The sequence below is a fragment of the Rhinoderma darwinii genome, chromosome 2 (assembly GCF_050947455.1).
Source record: "Rhinoderma darwinii isolate aRhiDar2 chromosome 2, aRhiDar2.hap1, whole genome shotgun sequence".
Taxonomy (NCBI): domain Eukaryota; kingdom Metazoa; phylum Chordata; class Amphibia; order Anura; family Rhinodermatidae; genus Rhinoderma; species Rhinoderma darwinii.
Genome location: NC_134688.1, coordinates 398419281 through 398432052, shown reverse-complemented (window position 1 = coordinate 398432052; position 12772 = coordinate 398419281). Strand labels below are relative to the sequence as shown.

At 40.1% G+C, this 12772-nt stretch overlaps 1 protein-coding gene across 2 annotated transcripts in view; it reads left to right on the top strand.

Moving 5' to 3' along the window:
* Nucleotides 1-12772, top strand: part of SH3KBP1 (SH3 domain containing kinase binding protein 1) — a 337971-nt gene that overhangs the window by 298242 nt on the left and 26957 nt on the right. For both annotated transcript variants that reach the window (XM_075854029.1, XM_075854030.1), the window contains 3 exons: nucleotides 2092-2163; nucleotides 4157-4319; nucleotides 7320-7405. In XM_075854029.1, the coding sequence (XP_075710144.1) occupies nucleotides 2092-2163; nucleotides 4157-4319; nucleotides 7320-7405 (321 nt within the window). The remainder of the gene's footprint in view (nucleotides 1-2091; nucleotides 2164-4156; nucleotides 4320-7319; nucleotides 7406-12772) is intronic.

Below are 12772 nucleotides of genomic sequence, written 5' to 3'. Positions count from 1 at the left end.
AAATATACGCCACGTGTGAGTGCACCCTTTATCTGTCACAGGCCACTGTTCAGTCATTGCGACAGACAAAGCATTACAAAGGTGATCAAGAAATTGCAGGTAAAAGTCAAATAAAATTGAAAAAGTTTAATTTAACTGTGGAAAAATATGAAACCATATAAAAAGCTATACATGTTTAATGTTCCTGTTTTTGTTATGACCCGTAGAATAAAGTTAATATTATTTCCATATGCACAATGACGGAATAGCTGTATTTTCTTATTCCTTCCCAACAAATGTTTGAAAAATGACCCGCTAAGTTATCATATATCTAAAATTGTACCATGGAAAAAATACATATTGTCCCACAAAAATCAAGCCCTGCACACTATTGAATGCAACAGGTAGTCGTTTTGTCACAGCAGATCAGAAAAGCGGTAAACGTTTCCTGTCATTAGACCGAAAATATTTACCTGTTTTCTGATCTGCTGTGGAAAGCTGTGCGATCTAATTATAAACGACTACCTTTTGCATTCAAGAGTGTGTGGAGTCTTTGAAATATATTAAAACTTAGTTGGAAACTTACTACTTGCACCTCACATAAATCGGAGTGCCGTGCTATACGCAAAAGTTCGGCTCTGTTCACATCTGCTTTCGGGTCCCGTTCTGACGTTCCGTTTGAGCTTTCCATCAGAGCGGGACCCTGAACAGACACAAATTGACCGTTTCCATCACCATTGATTTCAATGGTGACGGATCCGGTGCCCATGGTTTCCGTTTGTATCTGTTGTGCACCGGATCCGTCATTTTGCCGGAAGTAATATCGTAGTCAACTACGCTATTGCTTCCGGCAAAACGACGGAAGTTTGTGTCTGTTCAGGGTCCCGTTCTGACGGAAAGCTCCAACGGAACGTCAGAATGGGACCCCAACGCAGATGTGAACAGAGCCTTATAGCGCTATATTGACGGGAAAAATAGAATTTTTCCACTGCAAATGTTGCTGCAAATTTGCAACGAATCTGCAGCAACATTTTAATATTTGACAGGTAATTCAGACGTTGCGGATATCACAGCGGACTTGTCGCAGATTTCAGCCTTTGCAATGCAAATCCGCTGTGAAATTCTGATGCTTCTCCGCAACATAATGTGCATGCTGCGGAGGGGAAATTCTTCTCCGCAGCCTAAGTTCTGCCCTGTTATTTTCCGCAACGTCCGAACTAAGCTACCTAGAAATGTATAGAAACCAATTAAAAAAACAGCTGCTGCAGATTTCCACTGCGGACTGTCCGCCGCGGAATTGAACAGCAATTCTGCCACGTCTTAATGTGCCCTTACTGCTCGTGGACTGTGGTGACGCCAAAAAAAACAAAGAAGCTCTGGTTGTTAAAGCCAAAATATTCTTGTATTGGTGCACTACAATCTTTCATTTATACTTACCATTGCCCACATACTCTTGCAAAATAATTTTCTATTGGGTGTTTGCAGATTGTATAAATTACACAAATGATAACCAAAAACTGCATTGGGTAGGAATTTCAGAGTGGTATCTACATATTGTACCAGGATACCACTAGGGTTTAAAAACATGTATATGAGTGCACAGAGGGCGGCTGTTTAAATACAGACGAAATCACAACACTGTCACTAATTCCAATCACAAGTGAGATCATGAGGATTTTGCAAATTTCTATTCTTGGTTTGTGCATCAAGGGAATTGAACACAGGATGGATGCAGATCATTACACATTTGGTGACCAGGGATTACATTATATTTTTTATATCTATATGTGGACAGGGTTTTGTCATCTGAGATTTATTTTACATGCATTTCAAATTCCCTGAAGAGGTGAGGGAGAATCTATACATCCTGGATTTGCATACATGAATTTTAAGGAGCTAGCGTATCGAGCCAGACAAGATAATCTTATTTCCATCAAGGTGTCCTGACTAAGCTTCTTCAGATATATTATACAGCTACTTTCCCTGGAGTGTTCTGTCTAAATCATGTCCGTAATCCCCGTGCTGTGCTCAGAATGCTGTATTTTTATGCAGTTTAGTTGATATGTCCTCTTGTAGATAATTTGACATTGTTTTTTTATTCATTGGAATCAGACAGAAAGCATGACATCAGGAAGATTCCTCCAGAAAGGCCCGAAACTCTCCCACACAGACCAGATGAGAAGGGTAAGTGCTGTGCAATATTCAGACTAAAGGGAATGTATCTAGATAATGACATATTATATTTGTAATTTTTTGTGTTGTTTTATGTCCTTTTAGAAAAAATACTGAAACATTCCAGTTTTCACACTAGTTATTGAAGCACACACAATAGACTGACATTTCTGGTTTTCTGCTGCTCACTTTTCAGCTTTGTTGTGTAGACTGGGTCAGACTCAGAATAGTGTTTTTATTATCATTAGAGGACAGAGGATTGAATGACAGATGACAACTTTTATACTGCTGGAAGCCTAGATAAAGCAGAATAGGAACACTCTGTTCGCTGCTCCACTGCCACTTCTTGGGCGAGGGACTGGGCTCCATCTTTTCCTGGAGATTGTATTAGGGCAAGTCCAGATGTGGCGGAGTTTTTCCGCTGCAAATGATAGGTGCAGATTTTGGGCAATTACGCAACGAATCTGCACCAACATTTGCATATTTGACAGGTAATTCAGACGTTGCAGAAAAGACAGTGAACTTGCCACAGATTTCAGTTTTTGCATTGCAAAGGCTGAAATCCGCAGTGAAATTCTGCTTCTTCTCCGCAACAGACAGTGCATGCTGCGGAGGGAAAATTCTGCACCGCAGCATATGGTCAGCAGCGGAGTTTTCTGCCACGTCTGAACTAACTTGCCTAAAAATGTATTGAAAATACTGTAAAAAATGGCCGCTGGAGAATTCCACTGCGGACTTTCCGCAGCGGAATTCCACAGTAATTCCGCCACGTCTGGCCGTGCCCTTAGGCTCAATTGACATTACATCTGTGGTGCACAGCTGACATACACTTCAACATACCATCTTGCACATTTATGGCATATCCACAGGCCAAACCTATGCCAAAGAGTGTCTTATTGGTATACATTTGTCCGGTATACGTTGGAATGTATTGAAAAGTGTAATCAACTACGCTTTTTAATAGAACTGTATATATGTGGTATGCATTTTATTTTTTTCATGACCGTCAACTTTAGTTGTCTTCAACTATATAGGCATATCTGAATATCTGAATAAGGTTTACACCCAGCCTGTCTATTGACACTTTGCTGAACAATGACTCCCATTCATTGCAGCTGCCATAAAGCACACACACCCTTTTGACTGTATGTGCAGACAGTACATGAAGGAAGTTTGTGTCTACAAAAATAAAATATAAATAGCTACAACATATAAAAAAAAGGACTAAGACATTATTTATCTTCTATATTTAATTAAAGGGAACCTGTGAAGTAAAACATTCAGGATAACCTGTAATTTATTGATTTGAATTCATAATAACTCAGGCCTTAAAGAGGCTCTGTCACCACATTATAAGTGCCCTGCCCCCTATATAAGGAGATCGGCGCTGTAATGTAGGTGACAGTGATGCATTTATTTAGAAAAACGATCTATTTTAAAGCACTTTATTAGCGATTTTTAGCTTTATGCTAATGAGTTTCTTAATGCCCAAGTGGGCATGTATTTACTTTCGACCAAGTGGGCGTTGTACAGAGGAGTGTATGACGCTGACCAATCAGCGACCAGTCAGCGTCATACACTCCTCTCCATTCATTTACACAGCAGCATCGCGTTCTTACTAGAACACGATGTGCAGCCACATACACAGACATTAACGTTAATCAAGTGTCCTGATAATCAATATACATTACCTCCAGCCTGGACGTCATGTGTATTCAGAATCCTGACACTTCTGAATCTTTTCTGTGAGATTCCAGCATGCCACGCGTAATCTTGCGAGATTACGATGTAAACGAGATTTCGTTTCCCTTGCTGGAAATCTCACAGATTTGCCCCAGTATTAAAGGGTGGAGATTTGCTATAAGGAGTGGGGTCATAAGACCATCATAATGAGGTAAAATGGATTTCTTCAAATTAAATTCATGGTTAGACGTTTTACCTAGTCCTTTTGATTATATTTCTAATTTGATCATGTTTTGTTAAAACGAAAGCTATCTTATTACAGAGAGATCTGACAGAGATCACAAAGGGGATAGTTCACTGAAGCACTCAGTTCCCGCTGTACCTCCAAAGAAGCCCCGCCCACCCAAGACTAGCACTTCTAGTAAATCTGGCACACTCCCTCCTCGGAGGCCAGAGAGACCAGCAGGACCTGTGACACATGCACGGTAAGTCCCCAAATAGTATCTGATCAGCTTGTATTTATCCCATCCCAAGAATAGCATTATATATTGTGTATATTCAACAGGGGGGAGAGAAAAACCTGGACCACACATCCACTGCGGCTAAGCAAAATTAAAATGATATGAACATGAGCTTCTGAGTAAACATTTTGATCAAACTGTATGAGCCCACTTGCCACTTCAAGGCGACCTCTTTTAAGTGGGTCCCTACACCATCAAGTGCAGTATCGCATGACAACCAATGCCGCTGCAAGACATATGTATATGTTTCCTAATAGAGAAAAAAAAGAATGTAGATTTTCGCTATAATCAGAGAAGAATACTAATGGACAGGTGAAACAACAAAGGGTTAAATTAGGAAGTTGTAATGTCTTGGAAAAGGAGAAGTAGTAGAAAAAAAACAGGTGATGGTTACAAAGAGGCATCCATAGGACATCACAGTCTAAGGCTATGTTCACACATCGCGTATATTTGTTCCTGAATTTCGGCAGTGGAAACCACACTGAAATTCTGCAACATAGTTCAGTACAATGTTAGTGAATGCAGTTTTACGAAACCCCATTCACTCAGAGCGTAAAAAATCTGCTGCAGATTGTAGGCATACAGCGGATTTTCAAATCCGTAGCATGCCCTATCTATTGTGTAAATGTTGCAGATTTTTAACACAGATTTTGTTCTTTGCAATGCAAGGAATGAAAATCTGCGGCTAAATTCCGCATCAAATTCAACAACAAAATACATGCGGATTTTATTGCGGATTTTGGCAGAGACTTTAAAGAGGCTCTGTCACCAGATTATAAATGCCCTATCTCCTACATAATCTTATCGCCGCTGTAATGTAGATAATAGCAGTGGTTTTTATTTTGAAAAACGATCATTTTTGACCAAGTTATGAACAATTTTAGATTTATGCTAATTAGTTTCTTAATAGACAACTGGGTGTGTTTTTGCTTTTTACCAACTGGGCGTTGTAAAGAGAAGTGTATGACGCTGACCAATCAGTGACCAATCAGTGTCATACACTTCTCATTGTTCCAGCCCAGCTTCTTTCACTGCACAATCACACTGTGTTGGAACAATGAGAAGTGTATGACGCTGATTGGTCACTGATTGGTCAGCGTCAGACACATCTCTGTACAACACCCACTTGGTCAAAAAGTAAAAACACACCCTGTTGTCTATTAAGAAACTCATTAGCATAAATCTAAAATTGTTCATAACTTGGTCAAAAATGATCTTTTTTCAAAATAAAAACCACTGTTGTTACCTACATTACAGCGCCGAACAGATTATGTAGGAGATAGGGCACTTTAAGCCCGGTTCTACAGTGTAAATGTCTGTAGTAGCTTAGGCTCTGTTCACGTTGCATTTAAGTCTTCCGTTGGGGTCATTTTCCAACTTATACCTCTTACGGAGGTTCTTAGTGCACATTTTGATCAAAAAGTGTTAGCCCACCTGCCACGACAAGGCGACCTCTGTAAGGTGGGAACCTACGCTGCACATACACCCAGAACTGGGACTAAGCCTACATATATACCTGGGGATGGTAGGATCCAGCATTGAACTGATTAAAATCACCCATATATATACAGTGTGGTATATAGGTTTTTTATTGTATGTCTATGCCTACTACTCCATACAGCGTAAAAAAAAAGGTATGCCGACACTTTATTGCCCTAGTTCAATGGGGATACCTTCAGTATATTCCGAACGTAGTGGTAAAGTGTAATTTGTACAGAGCCTGGGTGGCACAAGTATATACAGTTATACTGGGATACAAAGTCAGTATAAAGAAAGGATGTGAGAATCAATATCAATTCATTAATGTATTTAATTTATAACAGTTCTTATAAAATGCTATAGTTAAAGGTCATCTCCACATAAAAGAAGGAGTATTTTTGGTGACACCTGATTTTTTGGTGCTCTCCCTGATTTTGCCTATGGCAGCACAAACTATAAATACAGCCTTGTGCATACGAGGATGATGTCCGTTTCAGGATATTATAATGTGATCTTCACAACTCAAGTATAATGAGGAGTTAATTGAACTCATAGAAGTGGAGTGAAAGTGTAATCCAAGTCCAGCAATAGTCCAGACTTGTTTAGGTGACATAGAGGTGACTCCTCCGGCAGCTCCGCAATCTGAGCATGATATACTAATAGAGGAGTTATATTTATCATCGTGTGCTTGCTCAGCGTAGGACAGTCAAGCTGTGTTATTAACTACTGTTCAGATTGGAGTATACATAAAAGCGTCCTTTCTGTCATCATGCTTGGTCCAATTTGCCAATAGTTTTAAATTTACATATATTAATATAGAGTTAATATAATGTAGAGTTTTGCTTTTCTGTTTTCATTCATTTATTTTACTACTGTAGCGCGCATCACGCGCGGCACCCGGAAGTGCTTCCGTGTGCTGTGCGCGATTTGCACACACCCATTGACTTCATTGGGTGCTTGCTGCGCGAAACACGACCAAGTATAGGACATGTTTTACACAGCGCACATACACTGGGTGAAATTCACTGACAGTCTGAATGGCCCCATTCACTAACATAGGTCCGTGCGACGCGCGTGAAAATCACTCGCGTATCACCGACGTATAACACGTCCATGTGAATAAGGCCTTAGGCTGGATTCACACAGGATGGAAATGCTGAGGATTTTTTCGTAGCAATTATGCAATATTTCCACAGCAATTCCACAGCTAAACACTGATGTTTTATGTGCGTCGTTTCCTGCAGATTTCACCCTGGAAATTTCTCATGAAAAACCGCAGCCTTTCCGTCCCGTGTAAATCCAGCCTAACCGCTCCCAACCAGACTTTTACTTTAAGAATACGCAAGTTCATTGAAACTCCAAATCCTGAATTCAGCTTGTTTACATTGTCGAAATGTTTTACTTCCAGATTTGGAAGTGTGATTTGTTGCTTTGAGACATGCTTGTAATTTTTTTTGAAATATGTTTGGATGTCTTGACAAATAGGAGTGACAGTCCGAAGGCAGAGGTGGGAATCAGTACTGTATCCAGCACTCCTGACAGAGACTCATCAGATAAAAGCAATGACATTGGTAAGTCCTGGATGTATTGCTGCCAGGTTATAAATATGTTCCGAGTCCCTGCTCAGTCATACACACTGACAGATTCATGCACATCCTAAATATCAGCCTACTCCATTACTTAGAACAAACCCCCTACAGTGCACCGAGTCTGTTATACTAAACATAGCGCTAGGCAATTTGGGGAATATTACTAAACAAAATACAGGCAGCACATTCCTATAATAACTGTAAACTACAGACGTCTACAAGAGTGCCGCCATCTAGTAGTACGTACAGAGGTGTCCACCATTAACTCTTCTTGAATTGTGTTAAGATATACAATTTGTCATGATACCAAATCAATACATTCTCATGCCATCCCATGAAAAAAATGATACATGGGAGTCTATAAGTGACAGATGTCTGACGGATCGGATCGTTCGGAGGTATCTGTTGTATCTACCTGTTTTTTTTACATGTTTGTTTAATATCTTGCGCCGTACATCTCAGGATATGTCAGGTTTAGAGATAAGTTACGGGATGACACATCCTTAGGGGATGACACGTTGAAGGGTTCCTAATATATCAAGAGTTTGTGTGTATGCCGGGAAAATCTGATGTACGCGCTGACATGCCCATAGTAAACATATGTCAAAATGTTGTATCATATATGCCGGGAGACTGTAATGAAGAGCATAGTGCACTTTTCAAAACAACTGCATACAAAAAAAATAATATCACGCAGTATACATGCAGTCTAAGGCCTCATGTACACGACTGTAATTTTTATCCGCAATTACGTATTCGTAATTGCGGATAAAAATACTGATACATTTATTTTTATGAGCCACGAGCACCTTCTTGTATATTTACGTAAGTGTCCGGGCCGCAGAAATGACCCACATAGAATAGGACATGTCCTATTATTGCATTTACAGACCGTGCTCCTATACTTTATAATGTGAGCACGGCCCGCAATTGCGGGTGATAGCCTGCGGCCCATCCTTAGGCAGAAATATGCAGCTGTATAGGAGTGAATTTAGCTTTGTGACAGACTGAATTATTTCTGTAAACAGGTATTGCCACTGATTGGAACTGCGGCCATGTTCACACAGCATATTTTCAAGCATATTTTGGAGCATAAAATGCTCGTAATATGCTCCGAAATACACTTGAAATACGCCTGCAAATCAATGGGAATTATAAAATGCCTCTTAAAAATACACTTCATAAAAAAAGTATGCGACATAAAAAAAGTATGTGACATGTTTCTTTTTTACGTTTTTTACAAGTTTTATTTTTCCCATTAGCCATTGACACTTTTAAAAACTCTTCGAAAGCGTTCACAAATGTAAAATGAAACGCTCCCAAAATGCCTGGATTTCATAGGCTGTTTCCTATTTTTCAGCCTGGACATATGCTATGTGAACATGGCCTAACAAGCCCCAAGCAGCTGCATGTAGATTGGAATGAATGGCTATATAATTCTAGGCTGTATCTACGCTTAAGACAGCGGTTTTTGATGTGTAGTTGGGCACAAAAGCAAAGGTAAAAATGTTCATTGCTCTACTCAGTGCCCACTATCCTAAGGGGGGATTCACACGAACGTGTATTCGGTCCGTGCGGGCCGCGTGGTTTTCACGCGCCACGCACAGACCAATACAAGTCTATGGGGCAGTACAGACAGTCCGTGCTTTTTGCGCAGGGTTTGTCAGCTGCGCAAAAAGCGCGACATGTTCAATATCTCCGCGTATTTCGCGCATCACGCACCCATTGAAGTCAATGGGTGCGTGAAAACCATGCAGGTCGCACGGAAGCACTTCCGTGCGAACCGACTGAAACCGCGCACCAGCTGTCAAAAGGATGAATGTAACCAGAAAAGCACCACGTGCTTTTCAGTTTCCAAACATCCAAATGGAGTGTCTTTGAGATGAGCGAACCCGGACAATCGAACCTCAAAAGCCTCAAAATAACAAAATGTGAAAAAAGTGAAAGGGTCTCAAGACTTTCCGAATGTACTGTATGTCTAAGGCCAGGATCACGTAGACACACACACACACACACACACACACACACACACACACACACACACACGTAAAAAGAAAAGACTGATACATCGCCCTTCTTTTGTGTCTACTAAAACTGAGCCAAAACCTGAGCCCAAAACTGCGTGAGTGATCCTGGCCTAACACAGGGGCATGGCTTATTAAGTGTATTAGGGGGGATTATACAGCGTATACAGGGGCTCTCTCTTGTAATGACCCATGCACCTGTTTTAGTTGGACATGATCATAATGGGTTTTCAGTTTCTAGACGTTAACAAAAATGTTTCCATTCAATGATAGCGATCACAAATTCTAAAAACGGTGAGGTATTGAAACATAAAGTAAGTTGCAGAACTTCTCACTTTACGATTGACCAAAATTTACATAAAACCATGACAAAGCATCTTTAAACCCTAGAATATGTTTCTGAGTAATCTCTTTGTTATGCCATAAAATAATCCTGTCATTAATATTTTGCACAGGACTTGAGGGGCTGTAATTGCTGACTGTAAACTGGTCCAGTATGAGAACATGATCTGACATTTTGATGTGCGTATAAAACCATAATATTCAGGGCACAGACATTCCCGCAGTTGTATTCCATTTATGGCCTTGTAAGGATAAGATAAATGGTATTGTATTATACATATATATATATATATATATATATATATATATATATATATATATATATATATATTGTAATGTCGGGGTAGGGAGACAGACAGGGAGGCCCTAATCTACCCGCCACTCAGTCCCTGTCTACTTGCACGACCCGTCCTAAGCGACGGCGTACAACTGGGTGACAGTCCCTACGCTCAATAAGTGAACGACAGACAAACAGACAAGGGTACACAGAAGCTAAGGGAAATGGGTCAGTTGCCCACGGCAACACCGTGAGCAACAAGAGTAGTGAACGAGCCGAGTCAAACCAGGAGTGTACGAGGTACCAAACGCAGAGCAGGAGAGTAGTCAGTAAAGCCAGGGTCAATTTGAAGCAGAGGACAATAGTACTAGCAGGAACAGCAGAGCCAGGAAACCAGACAGAATCACAGGCAAAGGAGGAGCAGGAAATGAAGGTATAAATAGACAGAGGGCAGGAGCTAGCTCCGTCTGGCCAGGCTATGATAGGTTCTCCCACGCCTCAGCCTACCAGCCTGAGTGGTAGCAGATCGAGTCACTCTATCAGACCTAGGAGCAGATGCAGACTGATTAAACACGGGCGTCGACACAGAAGCTGTGTCTGGCAGATCCTTTACATATATACAGTATTACCAGTCGGACAATATTTTAGGAGTGTTCTTACATTTAGTCATTGAGGTGACATCATTTTTGAACAAATGCCAGATATTACTTTGTAAGCGGAACATTTTCTAATATCTTAAATCATTTTGTTAAATCTAAGTAATATCAATTTCACTTCTAATTTTTTTATTAATGGGAAACGGCTGTGAAATCTCAAATGCTAATAAGTCATTCCAGAGATGTACAATATATCTAGCACTTTCTATTGGAAATATAACTACTGTGGATTTTGGAACGATAATAGTGCAGTGACATTGGAACTCTCAGTAAAATAAAAAAAGCATTTTGACTCTTGAAAATGATCATTGAACATTACTCAAATGGACCTGATATACAAAATTCCCATGGACACTCATGGGCCCAAACTTACTAAGGCTGGCCAAGTAAAGGAGATAGTTATAGTGATTTGTGCCAAAATTTTGAATAAGATTGCCGCATTTTTAACTGTCTACAAGAGGAGATATAGAGCCAAAAATTGATAATTTTAAGGCCTTATTCACACGACCGGGTGGCAATTCAATCAATAGACTTGAGTCTATTGAGGGATCTGGGAAAACGACCAAAAATAGTACATGTCCTATTTTTTCCTGGGCCGTTCACACACTCTGTTTAAAAATACGGCTGTGTGAATAGCCCCATAGACATGCATTTTATTTTAATGCAGCTGTGTGACGGTCATTTAAAAAAAAAACGGACGTCACACGGCCGATTGCCCCTGTCGTCTGAATAGGGCCTTAGGCCATCATAATAGATTTAATCAACGACAAGTGAACAATTTCAAGACAATCACTAAACATGTTTACACTAGCAAACTTTTACTCGATCTTACGATATTTTACATCATAAACCATTGTCTGCTAGGAACCTTCTTCATGTTGTTACCTATGTTGTCTCCCTTCCTTCCCTATTTGGACTCCCTCATCCTTCTCCGCTCCTCAGCTTTTTCCTACATTTTCCACTTATATTCCCTCCTCTATGTGGATGAAAAGTTTCTCCCATCAATTAATAGTTTTACAAAAGGAACATGGGAATATTGGAGTACCTTAGAAAACAGATATTGTTTGAGACATACAAAAATAATATACTTAGTCTTTTATCAGTGCCAATATTTTCATTTCTTCCCACAAAGTGCTCAGGTTGCCCTAAATAGAAGGGATTCGAAGGCACCATCAAAAGCTTGAATCCAGTGAATCTAGTTTTATTTGACACCAGGTGACCCAAAAGCAAAAACAGTTATATTTACATAGACCTTGAAATGACGCCGATCCCGATTGTATAGAAGATCAAATTATTATCAAAGTATTAAACTTTCCCACCATCATTCAGTGTGCGCTAAATCATTACGTGTGTACTGAATGGCTGCAGTGCTGTTCTTGATAGAAAACAGAAGTCACAACATACATACAGTGAAGGAAATAAGTATTTGATCCCTTGCTGATTTTGTAAGTTTGTCCACTGTCAAAGACATGAACAGTCTAGAATTTTTAGGCTAGGTTAATTTTACCAGTGAGAGATAGATTATATTAAAAAAATAAAAAAAAATAACATTGTCAAAATTATATACATTTATTTGCATTGTGCTCAGAGAAATAAGTATTTGATCCCTTTGGCAAACAAGACTTAATACTTGGTGGCAAAACCCTTGTTGGCAAGCACAGCAGTCAGACATTTTTAGTAGTTGATGATGAGGTTTGCACACATGTTAGATGGAATTTTGGCCCACTCCTCTTTGCAGATCATCTGTAAATCATTAAGATTTCGAGGCTGTCGCTTGGCAACTCGGATCTTCAGCTCCCTCCATAAGTTTTCGATGGGATTAAGGTCTGGAGACTGGCTAGGCCACTCCATGACCTTAATGTGCTTCTTTTTGAGCCACTCCTTTGTTGCCTTGGCTGTATGTTTCGGGTCATTGTCGTGCTGGAAGACCCAGCCACGAGCCATTTTTAATTTCCTGGTGGAGGGAAGGAGGTTGTCACTCAGGATTTGATGGTACATGGCTCCATCCATTCTCCCATTGATGCGGTGAAGTAGTCCTGTGCCGTTAGCA